General features: G+C 34.3%; 1 protein-coding gene across 2 annotated transcripts in view; it reads left to right on the forward strand.

Moving 5' to 3' along the window:
• The window catches only part of SYCP2 (synaptonemal complex protein 2), an 84,426-nt gene extending 60,361 nt beyond the window's left edge, over positions 1 to 24,065 (forward strand). For both annotated transcript variants that reach the window (XM_060180752.1, XM_060180809.1), the window contains exons 24-43: positions 1,217 to 1,344; positions 2,746 to 2,782; positions 6,041 to 6,111; positions 6,198 to 6,255; positions 6,880 to 6,929; positions 7,521 to 7,584; positions 8,009 to 8,174; positions 9,735 to 9,772; positions 10,509 to 10,679; positions 13,210 to 13,405; positions 14,559 to 14,761; positions 17,986 to 18,076; positions 18,568 to 18,711; positions 19,515 to 19,642; positions 21,643 to 21,737; positions 21,827 to 21,926; positions 22,153 to 22,211; positions 22,319 to 22,397; positions 22,481 to 22,537; positions 23,624 to 24,065. In XM_060180752.1, coding sequence (XP_060036735.1) covers positions 1,217 to 1,344; positions 2,746 to 2,782; positions 6,041 to 6,111; positions 6,198 to 6,255; positions 6,880 to 6,929; positions 7,521 to 7,584; positions 8,009 to 8,174; positions 9,735 to 9,772; positions 10,509 to 10,679; positions 13,210 to 13,405; positions 14,559 to 14,761; positions 17,986 to 18,076; positions 18,568 to 18,711; positions 19,515 to 19,642; positions 21,643 to 21,737; positions 21,827 to 21,926; positions 22,153 to 22,211; positions 22,319 to 22,397; positions 22,481 to 22,537; positions 23,624 to 23,704 — 2,016 coding nt within the window. In that variant the 3' untranslated portion in view covers positions 23,705 to 24,065. The remainder of the gene's footprint in view (positions 1 to 1,216; positions 1,345 to 2,745; positions 2,783 to 6,040; positions 6,112 to 6,197; positions 6,256 to 6,879; positions 6,930 to 7,520; positions 7,585 to 8,008; positions 8,175 to 9,734; positions 9,773 to 10,508; positions 10,680 to 13,209; positions 13,406 to 14,558; positions 14,762 to 17,985; positions 18,077 to 18,567; positions 18,712 to 19,514; positions 19,643 to 21,642; positions 21,738 to 21,826; positions 21,927 to 22,152; positions 22,212 to 22,318; positions 22,398 to 22,480; positions 22,538 to 23,623) is intronic.
• The last annotated feature ends 2,450 nt before the right edge of the window (positions 24,066 to 26,515 follow it).

Raw genomic sequence — 26,515 nt, forward strand, 5'->3', positions numbered from 1 at the left:
AATTAATCCTTAAATGGTTGATAAAATTTACCAATGAGTTTGCTGAGCCTTGTGCTTTCCATTTTGACACTCATTATTTTATAATTTCATTAATTAGAATATTTCTCAACAAGTTTTGATAAATGTTTTTCTACTTAGGGTAGCAAATTTGTAGGTATAGAGTCTTTGTGATATTCCTTTATAATTATTCTAATTTCTTTGTGATCTATAGTAATCCCTCATTTCTGATAGTAGTTTTTGTCCTCTTTTGTTTAGTTAATCTGACTGGAGGTTTGGCATTTGATGGTTTTAAAGAGCCAGTTTTTAGTTTGCTTCAGTTTTTTGTTTTTCCATTGATAATGCTTATATCTCTGCAGAATACTCTGCACAGTTTTGTTAAGAGCTTTATCCTGAATTGTTCTAATACTCTGCACAGTTTTGTTAAGAGCTTTATCCTGAATTGTTCTAATGCCTAATATCCAAATAAAACAGTAGCCAAATTTGTTCCCTTTCTTTTTAAATTTTTATTATATTTATTTATTTATTGGATAGAGACAGCCAGAAATCGAGAGGGAAGCGGTGATAAAGAAGGGAGAGAGAGAGAGCGAGAGAGAGAGAGAGAGAAAGGGAAGACCTGCCACACTGCTTCACCACTTGGAAAGCTTTTACCCTGCAGATGGGGACAGGGGGCTTACACCTGAGTACTTGATCATTGCAACATGTGCACTCAACCAGCACACCATCACCCGGCCCTGCTCTCTTTATTTCTTTGTAGTTATACATAAAGAATTCTTTAAAGGTCCTGGGGTTAGGCCTTGGGTTAAGTGCACATAGTACCAAGCACAAGAAGCCATGCAAGGATTCTGGTTTGAGCCCTTAAGCGATGAAGCAGATCTGCAGGTGTCTTTCCCCCATCTCCCCTTCCTCTCTCAATTTGTTTATGTCCTATCCAATAATAATAATAAAAAAGACGTCTAGGAACAGTGGACTTGTAGTGCTGCCACCAAGCCACTGTGATATAACCCTGAAAGCAAAAACAAACAAAAAAAAGCATCTTTTTAGTCTTCGCTTTCAAATTATGTTTTATCACGGAAATGATTTACAATACAGTTGTAATCACATGGCTATAGTTTCTCATCCTTCTGTGATAGATGTCTCCATATCAATCCTTTGCCAACTTCATTTATCTTTGAAAGTAAACTGATAGAATTCTTAAGTAATATACAAATCATTTCAGAGGGAAGAGCCTACAGGTAAAGGACTTACTGATGCAACAGAATCCTTGATAAACCAGATTAATAAGAGATACAAACCAGTGGATGATACAAAGTCTACAAGAAAATTAAAGGAGGCTTTGATTGATGGGTATGTTCTCAAATTTTAGATGTATTTCTAACAGATACACTTTTAAAAGATCAGTTTTAACTCTGCTAAAGTACTTATTTCTATGTAAATATTAGCTTTTAAGTTATATATGAAGCAAACTAAATCTTAGTCATTGTAATATCAAATTTCATTTCATAGCTTATCTAAAATGCCACATTGGTATAGCATACCATTTCAGAAATCTTTAGAACACAACAACCCTGGGTCCGTACTCCCAGAGGGATAGAGAATGGGAAAGCTATCAGGGAATGGAATGGGATATGGAGATTGGGTGGTGGGAATTGTGTGGAGTAGTACCCCTCCTATCCTATAGTTTTGTCAATGTCTCCTTTCTTAAATAAATTAAAATAATAATAAAAAGAACACAAGACATTTTAGGATTTTATTATTGAGCATAGTGTGTGTCAGTGGTAAAACCAGTAGAGTCACCAAGAACAAGGACCCAGGTGCAAGCCCTTAGTTCCCACATGCAGCAGGGAAGCTTCAAAAGTGGGGAGGGGCAAATACAAAGGAAGAGAGACAGAGACCTGCAGCACTGCTTCAAGTAGCTGTGCTACTTGTGCAGCTTCCCCTGCTGCAGGAGGGAACCTGGGGCTTAAACCTGGGTCCATGAGCATGGTAATGTATGTGTTCACTGGTTGCTTGACTGCCTGGCCCTGCCTGTTCTTCCATCATTTCTCTCTGTCTCTTATCATAATAAAGGAAAAGGGAGGGGAAAGGCCACCAGGATTGATAAAGTCATTGTGTAGGTTCTGAGACCCAGTGATAAACCTGGTGGTAAGAAAAAAAAATTAAAATATATTGCTTAATAAAATACAAAATAGTAAGTAGATGTCTTTGTAATTTTTAAAAAAATATTTAATTATGGTAGTGAGAGAAATAGGGAAAGAGATGGAGAAGTAGGGGAGGGAGGGAGAGAGAGAGACCTGCACTCTTCAATTCTTTTGTCCCCTTGTGGGGACCTGGTGTTTGAACTGAGGTCCTTGTGCATGGCAACCTGTGTGCTTAAGGAGTTGCACCCCATCTGGCCCTCATTTTTGTAATTTTTTAAGATTAAGGTTTTTTTTGTTGTTTAAAACATCACTTTATGAGTTTCAGGTTGTTAAGTCACTTTAAAATTTATTTTGACTTTATCTGGCATGAAGATGACTTCTCTTCAAGACATTCATTTTCCATTGATCATTACCATTTGCTAGTGATCCAACTTTGAATAAATAGTTTTAACTGCTGTTTACTACCAGTGTATTTACAAAAAAAATCCTAGTGTTATGTTTCAGTATATTTATATACTGAATATTTAGTGACACAACTATATTTTAAATGACATTTATGAAAAATGTTCTGATAATTACATTAAATTTTGATCAACCTTTTTTATAGTGATTTTCCAAACAAACCTGATCTGCAACTCAGTAAGGTACGTTTCATTTATTTAACCTATAGCAGTTTCACCAAATTCTGATATTTAACTGTTAACATTAATTTAGAATAGTATTAAGATGGTGTTAGCCTTGCTGAATAAATAACTGACAGATTTAGTGTCAAAATAGCTCCATAACATCTGTTTTTGTGTATGTGTGTGCCTTGTTGTTACAACTATGAATAATACTCTTAGATTTGATAACAGTTTGGTAATCTTCATCTCCTTTTTTTTTTTCTAATCCCATGTTTCCTAATAAAAGGTCCTTATGTCTTTTATTGAAAATATTTATCATTAGTTGTTTGGTTTTTTTTTTTTTTTTTTTTTTTGCCTCCAGGGTTATCTCTGAGATTCGGTGCTTACACTACGAATCCACTGCTCCTAGAGGCCATTTTTTCCATTTTTGTTGCCCTTGTTATTTTTATTGTTGCCATTTCTGTTGTTGTTGCTGGATAGAACAGAGAGAAATCCAGAAAGGGAGAGAAAGATAAGACACTTGCAGACCTGCTTCACCACTTATGAGGTGTGGGGAGCCAAGGTTCAAACTCAAATCCTTGCCAGGTCTTTGTGCTTTGCAAAATGTACGCTTAACCCACTGTGCAACCGCCTGCCCCCTATTAGTAAGTCTTAAAATATCATTTATCATTAATTTATTCATTTTTATTATATTCTATCTTTACTTAATTACTAGTTATCATCAACATTCATTTTATTCTACAATTTTCAGTTTGGAGTTTCACCTATAATGCCAGTTTAATTTTTTCAAATCACTTTATTGGTGGTAATGGTTTACAAGACAGCCATAAGACATAAGAAAAGTTTATATTTCCCAGTGGTAGCTGTCTAGGTAACTACTCCCATCACCAAATATAGACACCCTCATCCTCTCAAGTCTTCTTTCTGCTCCTTTAGAGTTTGTAGCTCTGCTGCACTAAACTATAGCTAGTCTGTTTTACCCTGTGTTTAAAAAAAATTTATTGGGGGCCAGGCAGTGGTACACCTAGTTAAATGCTCACATTACTGTGTGCAAAGACCCATGTTCAAGTCCCTGGTCCCCACCTACAAGGGGAAAGCTTTACGAGTGGTGAAGCAGGGTTGCAGGTGTCTCTCTGTCTCTTTCCTTCTATCTTCCCCTCCCCTCTCAATTTCTCTGTCTCTATCCAATAATAAATAAATAAAAATATTTCAAAAAAATATTGCCATCAGTGTTGCTGCTGTGGCTTAGTGCCTGTACTGTGAATTCACTGTTCCCAGTGGTTTCCTCCCCCCCAAACACACTTATTTTTTCTTATTAGGTAGGATAGAAAAAAATTAAGAGGGGAGGAAGACATAAACAGAGACCAGCTGACCAGCTTCAGAGCTCTTGAAGCTGTTCCTCAGCAGGTGGGGCATGGGCACTCCAATCCAGATCCTTTCACAAGTTAACATATGCTCTTAACTGGATGTGCCTCTACCTGGACCCCTTTTCCTTTAAATTACATCTATAGTTAAATCCATTTATAATGTTCTGATGAACAGCTTTTTTAAAAAAAATATTTTTAAACCACATAGCTTCCAATTGTGTGACACCTTTTTTTGTTCAAAATCCCTTTTTGGCCCATGTTGCTTACTGAGTTAATAGAAGATTTAAGCTACCTCTTATTTCCATTAAATGTCTTATTTCTTAATATTAGATTTACAAATATACCTTGTTGAGCTGAAACATAACTTGAGATTCACTGAAGTGTATTTCCTTAGTCCTCTTTTATCTTTGCTCTTTGGAAAGAACTTAAAACCATGTCAACTTTCTCATCATGGTTTCTCTTTGTCAAAACTTCACTTCTTTTTGCAATCATGCTTAAGAGTCTACATAAAAATAAGTTTTAAGAAAATGTTTTACAAGACTATATTTACTCAGAGCTACATTTTATTGTCTCCTTTTTATTGAAGTATATATTACTACACCCCTCCGTCTAACCTTCATTTCATTTATTGGACAGAGGGGAGATAAGGAACAAGTAGCACTGCTTTACTGCTTGTGAAGCTTTCCCCTTGCATGTGGGGACTAAAGCTTGAACTTGGGTCCTTGAGCACTGTAACATGTGCACTCAACCAGGTGTGCCACCACCCAGCTCCCTCCACTATAGTTCACTGTGCCTCCTGCCCCTTATCCCTTTAGCAACTCCAGATCTGACAGTAGAGATCAAGAGGCATTCAGAATTTTCATAATTTATTTATTTTCCTGTAGTTATAGTCTCCCTTTGCCTTCTAGATTTAATTGTTTTGTTTAGAATCATTTACCATGTATTACACTATACATTTACTCTTTTTTGTAGCCCTTTAACACCTTGATATCTTCTGTATACTGATTTCCATGCAATAGATAAATTAACCAAATGTATTTAAACACTGGTAAAACATTATATTGGAAATTAAAGCATAGATAAGTTAGCAGAATATTAATTGTGGGGTAAATGTTTTAGAATAATGCCAATAATTCATATAAAATACCCAAAAGAAGTAATAAAATTTAAAACACAACAAATGGATATATTTTTTGATATTTCTAAGTTAGTGAATATTCAACTTTTCATAATGTCACTAAATAAATGCTGACTAGAAATTATCTACTTGGAACCATCTTATGTGTATTTTTCCCTAAAAAATACTCCTCATCTGATACAATTTTGACTCATGAGATTTTATATTAACCTTAACCTCTCCCACGTTTATTAAAGTTTATTTAGGTTATTGAAGCAAATGAGAAGCCATGAGAAGTAGCATGTATATTTTGTGATACTAGCATAGAAGAAATTCAGTATGGCAGTTGGTGTATTGCACCAAAGTAAAAGATTCTAGGGTGGGGAGAAGGGTTCAGGTTCTGGGACATGATGGCAGAGGACAACCTAGAAGAGATTGAATTGTTATGTGGAAAACAAATGTTTACATGTACAAACTACTGTATTTCACTGTCAACTGTAAACCATTAATCCCCCCAATAAATAAAATAATAAATACAAAAAATTAAGTCTGTAAAATACTAGTGAGGTCATTTATCTATACACAGTATTGTCAGTAAACATTAAAGTTATAAGGATCTATTTTATTTACCATGTGTTTGATTATACTAGTAATCAGTTCAATTACATTGAATTATATTTTGAAAATACTGATATTCATTACTTTTATTGAATTTACATTAGAGAAAACATTACAAATGTAACTTTATATTAGTGGAAGCAAGTTGGGTTTTATGTGATTATCTTTTGTATTTAGGGAAAGGTTCAGAAAAAAAGTTACAGGCAGCTGAAAACTACTTTGGTTAATGTTACCTCAGAATGCCCACTGTAAGTAACTTTTATAAATATTAGTTCTATCACTATTTGAAGAAATAAATTTGTAGTATAATGAGTATTTATCTTCATTTTTACAGAGATGATGTTTATAATTTTAATGTGAATGGAGCTGATGAGCCTGTTATAAAACTTGGAGTAAGTTAGTAATCAATAGTGATTTTATATTTACCATGCCGTTTTTAGTTTGTTTTATTTCCATACTTTAAAATACTGTAAAGATGGGGCCGGGTGGTGACACACCTGGTTGAGCGCATGTATTACAATGCACAAGGACCCGGGTTTGAGCCCCCGGTCCCCACATGCAGGGGGAAGCTTTACGAGTGGTGAAGCAGGGTTGCAGGTTTCTCTCTCTCTTTCTCTCTCTCTCTGTTTATCACCCACATCCCTCTTGATTTCTGGCTGTCTCTATCCAATAAATAAAGATAATAAAACATTTTTAAAATACTGTAAAATATTTGTAAAATGAAATTTTTTAAGTAGCCAATCTGCATACATTTAATTTACTTTCAAATAATTTTTATTGATATACAGAGGAATGAATAACAGAGGCATGTAAGGATCCAAGCTACTTTCTTAAAAATTACTTACTTCATTGATGAAACAAATTTAAGATAATTCCTCTATATTTTATAGTTTTAGCTTTCTTAAGTAGTAATTTTGCTGTCTAAACTTATGATTACATGGAGTGAGAGAAGCTATTTCATTTTGTTTGCCTAACATTGACACTCACTTTTTAAATGTTTATTATTCACCATATAGATTCAGGAATTTCAAGCTACAGAAGCCTCCATGGATAATTCAGTTAAATTGTAGGTATATTTATAATTAGATGGGGGAAATTAAAATACTCCCTTCGTAGCTGATTTTCTCCCTTCGTAGCTGATTTTTTTTTTAAGAATATGAATCTAAAAGCTACTGACAGGATCCTTTCTTTCTTTCTTTTTAAATAATTCTATTACTTCAGGGTTTACTTCTTAAATATGTAGATCCCGAGAACTTTTCATACTAGTTTAGTTTGTCTTAGATGAAGGGACTTAATAGTCACTTATGGGAGTCTGGTTGTAGTGCAGCAGGTTAAGCGCAGGTGGAGCAAAGCGCAAGGACCTGCGTAAGAATCCCAGTTTGAGCCCCCAGCTCTCCACCTGCAGGGGAGTCGCTTCACAGGTGGTGAAGCAGGTCTGCAGGTGTCTTTCTTTCTCTCCCCCTCTCTGTCTTCCCCTCCTTTCTCTATTTTTCTATGACAACATCATTAACAACAACAATAAAAATAAGGCCAACAAAAGGGAAAATAAACACAAATATTTAAAAAATCATTTACTTTGGTTGTGCTAATTCATAATTAACTGATATAAGAGGGACTGACAACAGAATTACAGTAAGATATAAAACTAATGTTTAAATTTTAGGTTAAGTTCAAGGAGTCAAGATGAAATTGAACCTTCTGTCAAAACAAAAGATAAAAGAGTAAGTTATATTATCCCAATGTCTATTAAAAAATTTTGATAATTTCTAATACCAAAGATTGACAGAACTGGAAAATGAATATCTGTATTTTTTCTGTGATATTGTTTGTTTTCCAGCTATGATTTTTCTTATGGTGTTTAAGTGCTTTGTAATATCTAGTAGAATGTATAGTAACTTTTATTTCTTTGAAGTTAAATTATTTACTTAAAGATACAAGCTGATTTTTTAAAAACTTAACACAAAATGCTAATAACAAAATACAAATCCCTGATCTGGAATTTGAATGACTGTCTTGAATAGTTTATTACCAGGAGATTAGTATGATTTTATAATTTTACAATAAAGTTTTATGTGTTTTTATTTTTTTGTTAAAATTACTTTGAATGACATATAGTAAGGCATACTAATAGGATTTTTTTTATAGATTATAGCAAATGATAAAAAGAAAAATCTCTTTAGTGATAATGACACAGAATATAAGTATGATGACAGCAAGACTGATGTTAGCTGGCTAAGAGAACCAAAATCAAAACCACAGCTAATAGACTATAGCAGAAATAAAAAGAAGAAACATAATACTAGGAAATCAAGTAAGAGTTTACAAAATGCTTCTTTGGCTGTTTATTGCATTTTTGTATATATATAACATTTACAACTGCATGCCTTTATGTATAGTGAATAAAAGGAAGTACAATAGAATGTTACAGTTACTGGGGTCTTTATTTTGTTTTTAATAATGCAGTCTATGTACACAAAATAAGACTGTTTATTATCTTTCATTCACTATTATTTCTCTACTCATGACCCATAATTCTTCAGGTATTTAACTAATTAGGTAATATTTCTTAATAGCTTAACATCAATACAAACAGCTGAAAATTTAGTTTAATTCATATTTATATTAAGAGCATCAGATAAAATAACTAGTCTAGTGCAAGTCTGAGGCCTTTGGCTCTTGTAAAATATGAATGGAATTTGAGGGATAGTTTTAAGCAATATAAACAAGAAAGAAAGGTATAAATACCAGATGACTTTACTTACAAAAACTCTGGCAGGAGGGGAGGGAAGAACAACTTAATTTGGTTTGGGGAGTGTTGTGCAGATACTTATGACAGGGAGATAAATTGTGCTCATGTGATAACTATCTTGTACATCATTATTATATATATATATATATATATATATATGTGTGTGTGTGTATATATATAATAACTAGTAGTGACAGGTATGTGAAAGAATAGGATGGTTTATATGGAAAGAAACTTTGCCATGGGTTTAGAAATTATCTAATTAAAATTTTAAAAACAGATGAAAGAATGGCAGTGCACTTGGTTGAGCGCACATGCATCCAGCTTCAATCCCCTAGTCCCCACCTGCATGTGGGAGGAGTGTTACAGGTGTCCACCCCCCACCCCAATCTATTTCTGTCTCTAGTCAATAAATGAAAAAAACAGACATAAATCATATTCATGAGAAAGGAAAGATTATATCTAAGAGACAAATATGAAATAACAGTGAACTCAGGTAAGATAATATTAGAATATATTTTAGACTTGTGGGAAAAGGGTGAAATATCTTACTGGATGTAGCCATAGAGTCTGCACTTTGGAGCAGTGTAAAAGCCAAATTAAAATGTACGATTCAATTGTTTTCATGGAGCTTACATGGTGAGGAGTTGTAGGAAGACAGATTCTGGAGAGGCATATAAGAGTAAAATAGTATAATCAGTAACTACTTTCAATATTGAATTCTTCTGTAAACATGAGCTGGTTTGTTAGCAGGTGTAGAGGGTTGTTCTTCCAAAACTTTATTTCTTCCTTGGCTTTGATAATCCCTTTTCTTTTTCTTTAGAGACTATCTAGAAAAGATAAAGTTGTGGAGTAACAGAAATCATATAATAGATTGTCACTTCTGACCGGACACTATTTTATAAAGCTCATTACTCTGTTTCAAGATACATATCTGAAATAAAAGACTTTGAAAGAGCAAGAGAATAAACAGATTTCAGATAGTGATTACCTTTAGACAGAAGAAATGGAGGACTGTATATAAGAGTACACATAGAGTCACTGAATGTTAAATTTATAATATTTTTAAAACATACAAATTTATCTATTTAAATATTTAATGTCTGTTTTATTGATTTTCAGAATCATACTCAGAAAAAGGACAACCAACATCTAAAATGGTAAAAGTAGGATATTGAGTATTCCTTCAAAATTAGATTTTCTCATGTAGAAGTATTAATTTGCCAAGTTAGTCCAGCCTTTTCACAATAACTTACTTTCTGCCTGTTTGAATTATGTTGACCAATTTTAAGTATAGTTTGTTCCTATACCTGATCTGTCTCCCTGCCTCTAAAATGGTAGATATCAGGTGTCTCAAAACTTTAATGAGGATAAAGGTGATATATTTAAAATATCAAAATGTAAAGATAAAATACAAATCATTTAAAAAATACTGTACCTTGAGAAGTAGCTAACCAGATAGGAAATGCTTAGGCCCAAATGCCACTGGAGGAAGCTCTGCTGCTATAGAATCTAAATGAATTAGCATCCCAGAAACAGTGAAATCTGGCATGTCTGAAATCTCTACTCTTCAAATGTATATATGAATTTTCATTCCTACATATATTTTTTTGATGGGATGGGTGGTGTCACACCTGGTTGAGCACATATGTTACAGTGCACAAGGATCCAGGTTCGAATCCCTGGTCTTCATCTCCAGGGGGGGAAACTTCACAAGTGGTGAAGCAGTGCTGCAGGTGTACTCTCCCTCTCTATCACTCCTTCCTTCTCAATTTCTGGCTGTCTCTTATCAAATAAATAAAGTTAACAAGAAGAAATCAAAAATATTTTTTGAGTGCAGTGCCAATTTTAGTTTATCAAATATTAATCTAATAATAATCTTTTTTTTTCCTAAAGACACCCAACAAAAATATCACCAAAAAGGTAGATGAGACAGTTCCAGAGTGGAGAACCAGACTTCCACGAAGAACAACAAAGACAAAAAAAAATTATAAAGATCTCTCAAATTCAGAATCAGAGGATGAACAAGAATTTCCCCATTCAGTCAAAGAGAAATTGCTAGTAAAGGCAAGTAGTTACCATTTGAGATTAATGATTCTAAAAATGTATTAAATATGTTGAATGTATCTTGTCACTTTTCAAGATTTAACTTGTGAGAAAAATAATTCAAAGAATGGATCCTTAGGCAATATAATGCTAATCATTTTAATAAGTAGCATTAGTGTTGCAAGGTAAATGTCAACTTCAATAGAATTAACTACAAAAACCTTTGAATCAGAAGTATTGGATCTTTCTCTTAAATGCAAACTAAAGGTCTGGGGTTCCTCTCATACATTGCCTCAAATGTGCCTAGTCAGAACTCTTCTGCTATCTCTAGCCACCTGTGTTTGAAAGCTTCAAGGAAAAAGAAAAATCTCTAAAGGAGGACTCAGTCAAATGATGTAAGATGAATAGCAATATGCTGGATCTGTTTATCTCTGGGACAGTGCAGTATCTTAACAAAAATGTCTCTGGAATATTTTAACTTATACATCACATTCATTATAAAAGTTATTGGAACATGGAATGTTTCAGCTTATTTTTGTATGTGTATTACTAACCCCCTAAAAATTTTATTAGATAATCATTACAGAGGTATAGTTCCACACCGTGCTTACTACCAAAATTCTGTCATCCCCAAACCTCCCCCCAGTAATAACCACCATGGTTCTCATATTTGACTTGAGTCCTCCTTTGGAGATTTTTCTTTTTATTTTGAGTTTGGATTATAATTCCAAAGCACTGTGTACTTTTCTCTGTGTGTTCACTCCAGTGTTAATGACCATTATTTATTTGACTGGCCCCCCCAAAGCTCTATAAGATATGGAACTGTTTCTAATTGCATAAGAACACTTGCATTGTTTGGCATGCCTAAATTGCTCAAATTATATTTTCTTAAGGAACAATGACATAATATTTAAAAATTAATAAAATATTTTTCATGGTCTGAAGGTGCAATTAATTTTGATGAGAGAAATACATGTCTTTGGAAAAGTATGTGGTTGACAGAAGTGAAGAAAGTCTACATTAAATACTTTTACTTTGTTAACATGGATATTGAAGCATAAAACCCCAAAATATAGATAAAAAATATTTTCAAAAAAGACTTCAAGGAAGGAAACTATAGTATTAACATAGTGCCAGGTATTAAATATTTTATCTTAGTAAAATCTGTACCAAGGAAAAGGACTCTGGGGAAGTGGGTATGTGTATTGTAGGGATGGATGTCCTGGTACATAATGATGGAAAAGGATCTAAGCTGGGAGTTGAGAGTGTTTTGCAGATACCTATCATTGGCGAGATGGGAAATTGTACCCATATGTCAACAACTGTACTGTAAACCATTAACCCCCCTATTAAAAAATTTCATAACATATGACTAAATACTAATTACTGCAATTCAAATTTACAAATGAGAAAATTGAGACAGAGATGAATTCATTTGTCCAATGTTACACAGCAAGGAAGTGGTAAGACAAAAATTTGAATCTAAAGAGTGGTACAAAAGGTCTCTAAGGAGTATGCCATGCATACTTAAAATATTTTTTTTAATTTTATTTCCCCCCTTTTGTTGCCCTTGTTATCATTGTCATTATTATTGTTGTTATTGCTACTGTTGTTGTTGGATAGGACAGAGAGAAATCGAGAGAGGAGGGGAAGACAGAGAGGGGGAAGAGAAAGATAGACACCTGCAGACCTGCTTCACTGCCTATGAAGCGAACCCCCTGCAGGTGCGGAGCCAGGGGTTCAAACCGGGATGATTATGCCAGCCTTTGTGCTTCACGCCAGCCATGTGTGCTTAACTCTCTGCACCACCGCCGGCTCCCGATAATTTAAAATCTTCAAGCTCCTTTTCCCCCTGTTTGCATGGGGAAATAATAGCTTAATAAAATCCTGGAAGACTTTATTAAAGAGAGTACCCAAACAACACTTTGGCACATACACACTGCCAGAGACCAAACTCAAGACCTCATGGTTGAGAAAGTCTGCTTTATCTACTTGGCAGCTTACAGGATCTCAATAACTTCTTATTTTAATTCACTATATGAATAATCAGTCTTCTCAAACAACCTGTCTTTTCTTGTCTAAAAAAAACAAAGGTTACTGGGGAGGTTGTTCCATGGGTACACCAAAGGCCTTGAAAGTGTCAGGCTACAAGTTTCAATTCCCTGGACTGCATGTGCAATCAAAAGAAGTGTGCACTCTCTTTCTCATGAAGCTAATAATCTTAAAATTTTTTTCAACTAAAAGTTTCCTTATAGTCATTTGAAACATAAAAATATCCTTCTAAACTTATTTCTTCATTTACCCAGTATACACTAAGAATTTTAACAGTTAAATAACTGACTTCCAAATAAGACCAAAGATTTGTATTAGCAATCTTCCTCCAGAACAGGTCAGGTGTTCAGGAAGTATAGAAACTTTTATGATTTCCCCAAACTACTTATCAACTTCTTTGAAACTTCATTTTATGACTTCTACTCATATTGAGTCCCTTGTATGTAGTAATAGAAGACTTAATATTTCAGAATGACTTAAAAGTTGTCAATATATCTAGGAGGAGAGTATCCATTCCAGGAGCAACACTATGGAGCTGCCAAAGAAACAGAATACCTTATCTATTGAAACACAAAAGGAAGTATCAAAAGAATGGAAAAACACAACATTAGTAAAAGATACTTTAAGAGATAACAGCCTTGACTTATCTCCTATATCTTTATCTGGGAGTCCATCGTCTATAGAAGTAATGAGAAGTCAGTATCAATGTTATTAAATTTCTATGATAACTATGTTAACTTGTATTTTAAAGGTAATTTTGAAAAGTACTTTTTACTCTAAGTAGTAAAAACGCTTAGTTAATTCTGGGCATGGCTACATAGCAAAATGGTTATGCAAAGAGAACCTGAGGCTCCAAAGTCCCAGGTTCAATCCTCTGCACCACCATAAACCAGAGCTAATAGTATTCTGGTAAAAGAAAAAACTAATTAATGCTAGTGACTTGACTTTTGCTAAGTAAACTTGGAAGCAATATTACTATGTCTAAAGTTTATGTTAAGAAGTTAAAGACAAAATGCTTTAATATGGGAAATATTTTTGTGTATAATTATACACTTAAAGTGAAAGTTTAAATGTTTAACCTTAGTTTATATTTTAGCTCAAAATACAAGTAATGAGAATTTTTTTTACATTTCATTAAGAAATATCTCTAAGGAATATCATAGTCATTCTGTGGACCCAGCGTTGATTGTTTTCATAAACAATTAAAAATAATTGACAAGAAATATTCATACTCTTTAGAACCCTAGTATATCCTTTTCTAGTAAAATAGTTGAGCCTATACACTTTCACTTCCTTTCAAGAATATAACAATTCTTAGTGTCCATAGTTTCAGTTAAAACCCAAATTTAAATAAATTAGCACATGCCTCTTCTAAGGTAATTATTATTTGAATGTTTTCCTAATGCTCAAGATCACTGCACTGTCATTTCAGATGAACATGTATTTAAGAGATAGGTGCACGTATCCCAATTTGATAACTGAGTTTTTATTTAGCTTTATCCTAGTCATAATATTTTCAACTCCAGGAACTGGATCAGATTTCTCAAGCTATTTCAGCCAGCTGTGACCTCAGTACATTATTCTTGTATGATTTGAATATATTAAAGATAATACTTAAGTTAATATAGTGTAGCTCATTATATTGTGTTAGAAATTTTTGAGTTAATAATGGCTGAAACAAAATTTAACTTTAATATTTTTCAAAGTCTTATAAAATAATTTATATATTAAGTAAAACTTAGATTTGAGGACTTGGTAAATCTATTAGAACTTAGAGTAATAATGCTACTTCCATAGCAGACTTGACTGATAACAATTGCCATCTTTGTTTTTCATGGAACAACATAGGTATAGAAAAAGTAACAGAAATGAATTTTACTGAGGATTATGACCATAGAACAAAATCTTTATCACCTTGTCAAAAAACATCATCATGTGAATCCTTAAATAATAAATACGGAGTTGATGATCCAATAAAGTCACCCCAAAACACTGAGAAAAATGTACTTTGTACAAGAGAAAACTCACCAATGCTACAGGCATTGTCTTTGGTAAGAATATGCATCGTTTTTTCATTATCAAATAGATCAAATAAATTATTTACCTTTGAACTTAGTCAAATCCACATTACATACAGCCAGAAAGATAGCACATGATGGAATTTACATGTAAGAAATCCCAGTTTCTGTCCCAAGTATCACCATTTGCCAGACTTTAAGCAATTGTCTGGGGGGAAAATTACTGCAAATACTTGCCTATTTAAAAATTTTGGTTAAATGGGAATCATGAGAGGAGGAGCCTACTGTAAGTGCAATAGCTTCAATGAATCTAATCGGCCAAGAAACAGCACTACAAAAGAAAGAATGTAGTGGTTATGAGTCTTAATAAGAGTGGTATTAGGAATGACAACTACTTAATTGTCCCAGCATCATCACTCTTATTCCCCCAGTATATTCATTTCAGATTTCACTAAATCCAAACATCTGTAGCCTTTAGTTATCACATAAAAAGCAGATAATGTTATTAAAAACAGTATGACTAAAGGGTTTACTTTACTTTTGTCATTTTGAAGAGAGGGAGACACCTGAAGCACCCCAAGGCATGAAAATCATACAAAGTGAAAGGTAAACAGCATAGTCATTGAACTTTAATTAAACTGAGATGGTTCTTAATTAGATTAATGCCATGCTTATATACACATATCATTTCACTGTTACAGGTCACTTTTTCATTCAAATGAAGAGATAGATACCATAGCACCTCTCATGTGGTGCTGGGTCCTAAGCCTAGGTCAAGCGTATACCACTTATATATACCATTTTCAGTGAGCTACCTCTCCATCCCATCTATTTTTGTAATATTTTAAGGTATGTAGGGGGGTTTGAGCAAAAAGTAAAATTTTTAAGTTAATAAGGGCTTAAATAGTGAAAACACAGTAAACTACTGACTTACATATCTATAATTAGACTTTGTTTAAAGTACAGTAGTTTGTACATGTGTAATATTTCTCAGTTTTCCACATAACAGTTTGACCTCCTCTGCCATCATGTTCTAGGACCTGAAACACCCCCCCCCCGTGCGCGCGCACATACACACACACACACACACACCACCCCAGAGTCTCTTACTTTGGTGCAATACCCAGTCCAAGTTCTGCTTTGTGTTTTCTTATTTTTCAACTTTTTATATTATTATTAGTGATGTAATAATAGTTGACAAGATTATGAAATAAGAGGTGTACAGTTCATACAGGTCCCACCACCAGAGTGCCATATCCCATCCCTTCCACTAAGAGGTTCCCTAGTCTTTATCCCTCTGGAAGTATGGACCAAAGATCTTTATGGGGTATAGAAGGTCGGAAATCTGGCTTCTATAATTGCTTTACTGCTGGATATGGACATTGATAGGTCGATCCATACCCCCAGCCTGTTTCTACCTTTCCCTAGTGGGGTAGGGCTGTGGGGCTCCAGGACTCATTGGTGAGATCATCTGCCCAGGGAAGGTAAGTTGGAATCATAGTAGTATTTTTCAACTTCTGTCTAGAGATCATCTAATACTTATTCTATTTTTGGCTTATCTCACTTAACATGATTCCTTTAAGTTTCATCCAAGATGAGGTGAAGAAAGTCAAAACACCATTTTAATAGCTAAGTAGTACTTCAATACACACACACACACACAACTTTCTGTCATTCATCTGTTGTTGGAAACCTGGATTGCTTCCAGGTTTTGGCTATTACAAATTATGCTCCTATGAACCTAAGTATACACAAATCTTTTTGGATGGGTGTGTGGGTTCTTTAGGCTATATCCTCAGGAAAGGGTTTTAGGGAAGGCCCATTTCTAGCGTGAGCATTCTCCAGACTGCTCTCCACAGTGGTTGGACCAATTTTCATTCCCACAAGCAGTGCAGGAGGGTTGCTTTGTCCCCACAACCTCTCCGGCATTTGTTGCTGGTACCTTCTCTGATGTACACTTCACAGGAGTGAAGTGATATCTCATTATTATCTTTATTTGCATTTCTCTGACAATCAATGACTTGAAGCATTTTTTCATGTGTTTGTTGGCTTGTCAGGTCTCTTCTGTGGTGAATATTCTGTTCATATCCTGTCCACATTCTTGGGTGGGATCATTTGTTTTCCTGTTTCTGAGTTTGGTGAGCTCTTTCTTTATTAGCCTGTCCTTAAGGAATCTCTTTGTTTGGGTGGTGGTTTCTTTTGTTTTGCAGAAGCTTTTTAATTTGGTGTAGTCCCATTGGCTTATTTTGTTTGTCTCATTTGTAATTGGATTTGTATAACTAAAGATGTCTTTAAAATTTAGATGGAAAAAGAGTTCTGCCAGTATTTTCCTCTTAAGTATTTGATAGTTTATGGCCTAACATCCAAGTCCTTAATCTGGCTCAAATTCCAGGTTCAATCCCCTAGTAAAAAATAAGAAAATAAAAAAATAAATCAAGTCCTTGGTCCATTTAGAATTTACTTTTGTGTTTGGTGAAATATAGTGGTTCAGTTTCATTCTTTCACATGCTTCAGCCCAATTTTCCCAACACCATTTGTTAAAGAGACTCTCCTTCTCCCATTCCCAACTATAACAAAAAATTCAATGATCTAAAAATACAGAATTTTACAGGTTGTAGAGAACTGGGGTTTGATTTTAATCAAATGGATAGACATATACAGACTAAGTGGAGAATAAACAGTGACCTTAGGAAGGAAGGAAACTGAAAATAAATATACATTTGCATGAATTAGGAAAAAGACAAATTTGAGTGAAATATGAGATGGAGAATATGTGACTTAAAAACAAGAGTTTAGGGGCCAGGCAGTGGCGAACCTAGTTAAAGCACACACATTGCAGTGCACAAGGACCCAGCTTCAAGCCCCTGGTCCCTATATGCAGGGGAAAACTTTCACTAGTGGTAAAGCATGGCTGCAGGTGTCTATCTCTTAGTCTACCTCCCCTATCCCTCTCAATTTCTGTCTCTATCCAATGATAAGTAAATATATTTTTGAAAACAACATTAAAAATTTTTAGACTTTGTCTTATGTCTCCTTGAGTTCTGACTCAAAATCCCAATAAAGGATTTGATAAACAGTAATAAGAAAAAAGCTTTTGCTATAATTTAAGATTGAGGTTAATATAAGAGATTAGATTAATGCATAATAATGTTAAAGCTGAGAAGACTGTAGCAACAATAATCTAACAAAAATTAACATTTTCAATTTGCTAATGAACCTAAGTAAATACAGTAATTTTTTCTACTTTCTTACTTTAGGAAAATTCCTTACAATCTTCATCATCCATGTCTAGTGAAGGAGAAGAGAGAGTATGGTGTGGTATGCTCCGTGAAACTACTCATGTGTCAGGTGTGTACGCTACAGTCTTTTTAAGGTATTGAGATACTAATGTGAAATAATCTCATCTGAGAGAATTATGTCTATTAAATAATATTGAAGTTAGTTAATGTAAAAGTAAAAAGTAAACTGGATAATTAAATGTATATCTGTGTAGTATTCTATTATGTATATACATAAATTTCTTAATTATTAACCTGTCATTGGGCATCTGTGTAGTTTCCAATTTTGAGCTGCTAAAATGCACCAAATTAAGGAATTGGAGAGAGGTGGGTGGAAGTGGTATACAGACAGCAACCACAAAGAAATGAATGACTTACTCTATGTGTCAACAACTATCCTGAAAGCCATTATTTCCCCAATAAAGTGATTCGAAAAAAATTAACGTACAGTTGGCTAAGCAGTGGAGATAACTGAAATCAACATTTTTTAGTATAAAAAGCAAGATAATACTGGGTGTTTTGCTCAATATTGTAGCACTGTTATTTTTAACTATTCCTAAGGTCCATCACATCTTAATCGTAAACGAATGTACACAGAAGACAATCAAAGTGGTTCTGAAGTAGAATTGGAAGAGGAAGAAAGAGTAAACTTGCTTCCCAAAAGATTGTCTAAAACTGAAGATGCAGGTCTTCATGCTTACAAAAGTAGGTTGATCAAATCTGTCAAAATGAATTTTTCCCATTTTTGTGACTAGTAGTGAGTTACAAGATTGTAAGATTACAGAGTATAGTTCTAAATCACATCCACCATCAAAATTCTCTTGACTTCCCAAAGATAAAAACCATTGTGTTCACAGATTTTTATGAACAGTTTGCTTCTGTTTTGTTTTTCTTTTGCAAGTTCATAACTATTCATTCTCTGGATGTCACATATGAGTGAGAGCACCTAGTAGTTGTCTTATATCTTACTTCACTAAGCATGATCAACCTCCATTTCCAACCATTTTACCCCAAAGGACACAATATCATCTTTCTTGATTACAGAGTAGTATCTCATGGAGTTTATTTCCCATAACTTCTTTATCCAGTAACCTGTCAGTGGGTATTTTGGCTATTTTCATTCTTTGAATATTGTGAATAATGAATGCATCTATGAACATTAGAGTGCATTAGTTTGAAAGTGAGGAAGGATGCTTAAAACAAACTTTACGTCAGTACTGATATATTAAGGTTATTTTATCATCATAAATCTCATCATCTGGTAACACTGAGATTACTAACATGGAAGCAAATAAAAATCTGTTTTAAAATGATCTAAAATTAACCCATTTTGACATTAACACTTTTGCCATAATGCCCATACATAATCATTTTTGTTAATAAGAATATTTTAACTAAAAAATTTAAGAAGTCTGCATTTGATTTCATAATCAGATTATACTATTAGCCTCATAACAAGTAATGATAAAGTTGTAGTAATAACTTTTAACTTGAATTTGTTTTTTTAGTGTCTGAAAATATATCTACATTATCAAAAAAAAACATATGTACTCCTGAGGAAAAACAACAAAGTCAGATTTTTCAACTAGGAGAGAGAAATGAAAACTTCAGTACTAAATTCCAGAGGAGAATTGATGTGAGTTTTCATTTGTTTAATTCTAATTTATGGGACCAGGAAGATAGCTTAATGAGTAGAGTGCATGCCTTCCCCAACACAGGGAATCTGGTTCTGCACTGTCTATCTTGTATCTGAATGAAAAATCAGCCTGTGGGAGTATGGATCGACCTGTCAACGCCCATGTTCAGTGGGGAAGCAATTACAGAAGCCAGACCTTCAACTTTCTGCATCCCACAATGATCTTGGGTCCATACTCCCAGAGGGTTAAAGAATAGAAAAGCTATCAGTTGAGGGGATGGTATATGGAGGTCTGGTGGTGGGAACTGTGTGAAGCTGTACCCTTCTTATCCTATGGTTTTGTCAATGTTTCCTTTTTATAAATAAAAAATTTAAAAAAAATCAGCCTGGATACAGGATGGATCTTTAATAAGATTTTTATTCAATAATACAATAATATGAACATTGTATTAGATTTGACAGCTATTTTAATCCATCTACAACAAAGCACCCACTCATAAACCCAACTCTCATATCCTGATATAAAATAAGTGAAAAACTTTATTACCCGTAGTCTTTCCTTTTCTGTTGGTTCTTTGTCAATTTGTTGAACAGTTTTCATGCTTCTTCCTTTACACTTATTTTTATGAGAAATAAAGACAAGAGCAATAGCACTTATAGGGCAGTGCCATTGTGCATACACAAATGCTTTGAGGCATTTCCCTGGGGTGACTGTTACTAAAAGGAGTATAATACAGTTTAAAGGATGAACATCTGTAGTCAAAGCAATCTCAATTTACTGTTTACTTTTCCTTATGCCAGTATTTAAGAGAGTACCTTTATTTTCATGCTAACTGTATAGAAAAACACTTTTTTTTAATCATCTGCTGTATTTCTTGGCTTTATATTCTATTGAAGAGGAAAACAGAAAACTTAAGATTCTTTTTTTATTTGCATTATGAGAGTTAGTCTAAACAGAGATACTTTGGCTAATTTTTAGCACTTTTTTATAATATTGCAAATTATAGTGTAATTATGAAAAATATTTTCTATGGTTAAAAATGAGTGTTTTGGGAGTCAGGCAGTAGGGTAGCGAATTAAGCACATATGGCGCAAAACGCAAGGACTGGCATAAGGATCCCAGTTCGAGCCCCCGGCTTCCCACCTGCAGGGAAGTTGCTTCACAAGCAATGAAGCAGGTCTGCAGGTGTCTATCTTTCTTTTCCCCTCTCTATCTTCCCCTCCTCTCTCCATTTCTCTCTTTCCTATCCAACAACAACGACATCAATAACAACAAGAATAATAATTACAACAGCAAAACAAGGGCAACAAAATGGAATAAATAAATAAATATTAAAAGAATCTAAAGAAAAATATGAGCTGCAATGCCTACTGTGCATGGCATCAGCCAAGTGATCAGGTCAACATCAACAGCAACCTTGATCTAAGTTTAGAATAACACAAGATGTGGTCTGGGAGGTGGCGCAGTGGGTAAAGCATTGGACTCTCAGGCATGAGGTCCTGAGTTCAATCCCCAGCAGCACATGTACCAGAGTGATGTCTGGTTCTTTCATTTTCTCCTCCTATCTTTCTCATAAATAAATAAATAAATTCTTTAAATAAAAAAAAAGAATAGCAAAAAAAAAAGAATCTAAAGAAAAATGAGTATTTTGGAAAATGAGTATTTTGGGTGTTAGTTGGTATTTCATCTGGCTGAGGGTACATATTAATATGTGCAAGGACTGGGGTCTAGGCTACTGCCCCCCACCTGTGCGGGGAGCACTTCATGAGTAGCAAAGTAGGCATCTTTTCTATCTAATAAAAAAGAAGGAAAAATGGCTCCCTGGAGCAATAGATTTGTCAGGCAGGCACTGTGCCCCAGTGATACCCTGGTGGCAGTTAAGCCCTTGGTCCACACCTAACAAGGGCAAAGCTTCCTGAGTGGTGAAGCAGATCCCCTCTTTTTATTCTATCAGATTACATAAAAAATATTTTCATAAATAAGAATGTGTATGTTTCAGGTACGTCAGAAAATATTGGACTATTTTAGTAAGCAGTCTTGGAAAACAGCTCATCAACATCTGAAAAAAATGAATCATCAGATTCAGGATTATAGGTCTGTAGTAAAATTTTTTTATGAAAACTAGAATTATACATATTCTAAGTGCTTTTTAAGTTTTTAAATCTCACTTTTTTCATTGATAGGATGAAAAGACTTGATAAATTCCAATATGTCATCCTGGAGGAACTGGAGAAACTTGAAAAAGATACACAGTCTTTAAAAGATTTAGAGAAAGAATTTGTGGTTTGTAATTTTAAAGTTTAATTTAAAAAAATTCAAAAGTGGTACACTCAGGAAAATTCCATTAATTATCTTCCTTTAGAGCTACCATACAGGAAATAAGCTAAGTTCACTTTCAGTCATTTTAAAATCTCAAAGATTGTGTGACATCTGAAATCTTAGCAGATAGTCAATAAGTTGTTTAATCACATTCTGTATAGAAAACTAAGTTTTGCATTTTAAAATTTAGGATGTTTGGGGAAGGATACTTCACAAGTTCACAGCCTATCAGAAAAGTGAACATCAGCGGTGAGTAAGACTAGAAAAAAGTTACATGTTAATTATAACTATATGTACTATAGTGATTTGGCTTGAATGGTAAAGTACAGAGGCAATTAACTCACCTTTCTTGTTAGACTTCGCGTTTTGAAAGCTTCTTTGGACCAAAATGTTTTCCCCAACACTGATTATGAAGAAACTATTTGCACATCTGAGGTATGAATTTTATATGTTTATAATCTGATATTTTCTGATCTTACTTATGTAAAAGTTTCATGGGAACATGTATTTATTTTTAGATGAATTTGCTAAAAGAAGACATGAAAATGCTGCAAGACAAACTTCTTAAGGAAATGGTCAGTCAAATACTTTAGACTTAAAATTGAAAAAAAATTGCTTTGTTATTGCTTAATGGGGAGTTTTTAGCCTAAAGAATTTTAGTTCTTAAAATGTGATAACTAAACTTTTATTCCATTGGGTATCTAAAAAGTCACGATGTGTTTTTATGTGCAAAAATGTTGCTACTTTTACAACAAGCTAGTAATTTAAAAATTAACTGGAAGAATGCATTATTTGTCCTGTATCTAAGCACTGCAGGCAGCAGTCTTCTGAAACATCTCTTTCAGGACAACTACTCAGAAATTATGTCTACAAAATTTGTTGACTTTTCAACGGTCTATCAGAACAGCAGCTATATCCTGGGGAAAAGTATGCCAGGAAGGGTTGAAAAGACACTGCTTTTGTGAACATGGCATTGGTCTTTGCTCAAATGTGATAAACTTGTGCTGGAAGATGATTTATGCATAAATAACTTAAAGATAGTAAGCATTTAATGTATACTTCAGGATTAACCATTATATATAATATAATACTCCCTAAATTTTAATAGGAACTCGATATGCTGAAATAGAGGATCAGGCTACCGTAGTTATGCTAGTATATCTTAAAGAAAATTTGCTTGACCCTTGTATCTAGATTATATATAGATTTAATATTTGAAGGAAGAAAGAAACTATAAAGTTTATTGATTTGGAATCTAAAAGACAGTAGTAAGTCGGGGCCAGGTGGTAGGTAGTGCAGTGGGTTAAGTGCACATGGCACAAGGACCCCCACTCTATTCAAGTCCCCCACCTGCAGGGGGGGTCAATTCACAAGTGGTGAAGCAGGTTTGCAGATGTCTGTCGTTCTCCCCATCTTACCAAACAACAACAAGGGCAACAAAAATGGGGGAAATGGTCTTCAGGAGCAGTTAATTCCTAGTGCAAGCATGGAGCCCAGCAATAACCCTGGAGGCAGAAAAAAAAAAAAAAGAAAGTCTTGCCTTAATTATGTAAAATAGCAGTTCTGTAGACAGCCTAAGAACTTGGGTAGAATGAACACTGATATACTTTAATTATCTTCATAAAAGTTATTACTTTAAATCTTTTTTTTCTTCACCATAGCAAGAAGAGGATCTTCTAACTGTACGAAGAGGATTGATGTCATTGTTCATGACTCAGGAAAGAAATTTGTGTGCTATATAGCTGTTAGAATGTATTTTACCCAGTTGTTTTTATATATAACTTAAATGTGGCAGTATTCGGAATCTGAGAATTAAAAATGATAAATTATGACCTAGTTTCAAGTCTCAAAGATTTCCTCTATATTACACTTTTTGTCTTCACAGAGGAAATTTTAGAAAAGCAAATAGTAAAAGGAATTGATTTACTTACATTATTACATTGTTATCTATACTCTTTTATGTATTTTAAATGAAGTTTAGTCTAAAGTATTAACTTTCACTACCAGTGCAGGTTTTTTTTTTCTTGGTTTTGAACAATAAGACATACAGGCTAAATCTGGCCTGCTCCCTGGTTTTTCAAATAAAGTTTTATTGAAACACAAGCATGGACATATGTTTATAGATTTCTTTTTTTGCTGCAGGAGAGTGAAGCAAACTGTAATAACAGTGCAGAATATATTTTAGCCATAAAAATGTAACCTTGGGAAAAAAATGTGTGATCTTAAATGTTTTTCTGTAACTGTTAGAATACATGCATGAAACGGAGAGTGAAATGCTTTGGTGTCTCTCCCTCTCTTACTGATTAGACTGGAGATAATATAGATCCCAGGATAGTGGCCCTAGTTTCAGTTCCTAGAACTGAATTTTTTTTTTTTTTTTTTTTGCTGGAGAGTATGTTTTCAGTTATGGTTTCATTGTATTAGAATAGCCTAAAATAGTTATTACATTGTATAAACATTTTAATCCTAGGTAGTAGTCTTAGGTCATTTTGTCATAATTGAAGCTTCACTGCATTGGTCATACTTTTTTTGACACAGAGAGAAAGACACTGAAGCTTCCTTTAGGCTCAAACCTGGGTTACATGAAAAGTATATTTTAATAAAATTCAAATAAATGCTATGTTACTAGGATAAATACTACTAGTTATGTTTTAGAGGTCATTATTTGAACACTGAAGGAAACAAATATTTTTCTCCAGCTAGACTTTTAAATCACCTTAAATTTGGATATAATTTGATTCTCTAGCCTTTTAAAGTATATCCAGATAAAAGAGTGAAGTTTATTAAGAGCATAGAACAGAATGCAATTAAAAGTTCTTTGAAAAGATCAAGAAAATTCATAAATTGTTATAATAAAATGATACCACAATTTATAAAATCATGTATATGGGGAGTTGGGTGGTAGCGCAGTGAGTTAGGCACAGGTGGTGCAAAGCACGAGGACCAGCCTAAGGATCCTGGTTCTAGCCCCCGGCTCCTCACCTGCAGGGGAGTTGCTTCACAGGCTGTGAATCAGGTCTGCAGGTGTCTATCTTTCTCTCTCTCTCTGTCTTCACCTCCTCTCTCCATTTCTCTGTCCTATCTAACAATGACAACATCAATAACAACAATAATAACTACAACAACAATAAAAAGACAACAAGGGCAACAAGAGAAAATAAATAAAAAAATAAAAATAAGTCATGAACATGGGGGTTGGGTGGAAATGCACATAGTACAAAATGCAAGGCCCTGTGCAAGGATCCGGCTTTGAGTCCTCAGCTCCCCACCTGACAGGTTGCTTCACAAGCAGCGAAGCAGATCATCAGGTGTCTATCTTTCTCCCTCTCTATGTTACCATCCCCTCTCAGTTTCTCTGTTTTATCAAAACATTTTTTAAAAAATTAAAAAAATGGTTGTAGGGGCAGTGGATTCATAGTGCAGACACAGCCCAAGCAATAACTCTGGAGGCATATACATATATATGTATATATATATATATATTCAAGAACATTACTACTGATCTTCCATAGATAAGAGAATTCTAGAAACAACTACATGCCAATTGTAAAGAATATATTAAATTGCTATCAAAGCCAGGTAAAGACATCATAAACATATTAAAGACTAATATTCCTTATGAATGTAAATTAAAAACAATGATTGAAATACTATGCAATTAAAATCAGTATATTAAAAGCATGCTAGGTTCTCCTCTCCCTGGTCAACTAGGAACATGTAAGGAGACCACCTGGGACGGCAACAAGACAGGACTAGAATGACCAAAAAACCACCAAATGACCAAGAAACCACCAAATCACCGGTAAGAGCAAACATGTGGCTCATGGACAAAGAGGAGTCTAAGGAGAGATAACCAGGGCAAAAGCCCTTATCTACTCTGGAGCAGCTGGTAACAGTCTGGCAGTTTACCTGTTGAGGCACCACCTCCAGTCTGTTTTACTAACAAAAAGACTGCTGAAGGGAGGAGAGGACTCCCCTAAGGCTTACCAATTACATCACTATTGCACCCTCAGAGGCTGGAACAACAGCCAGAAGGCCCTGTGCTGACATTGGGAAGAGAACTGGCCAGAAACTGAGGAGAAGATCTATATCTTGGTGATCTAGAGGTGGAGCTGTATAATGAGAATCTATCCACACTGTTCTCCTGATGAATTGGGGAGACATGGTATATAACTACCACAGAACCCACAGAGTTTAAATGGGACTTGTTTGGAAACTCGCAGGGCCAAGTACTTTCAGCTTCGCTCTGACTGCTGCAAGAGCAGCTGAATTGAGCCCAGTGCTTTGGATCCTCAGAGTGTGGAAATCTCTGCATAACCACTGTGTTATCTCTACCTCTACCCTGATTTCTTTCTTAGTCAGGAGTGAGTGATTAAGCTAAGAAGCCTACTTATAGTTAAAAAGCCCTCAGGCTCCCGTAGCCTATAGGGAAGAAAAAGAACAAAAGAGGTTTTATCAGCCACTGTGCTTCAACTCAGAGATTGAGATAATATTGAAACAACTGTTAATTTTCACAACTGTGAAGTCTTTAAGTACTTTACACTATAGGTGAG

The sequence above is a fragment of the Erinaceus europaeus genome, chromosome 1, assembly GCF_950295315.1.
Source record: "Erinaceus europaeus chromosome 1, mEriEur2.1, whole genome shotgun sequence".
Lineage (NCBI taxonomy): Eukaryota > Metazoa > Chordata > Mammalia > Eulipotyphla > Erinaceidae > Erinaceus > Erinaceus europaeus.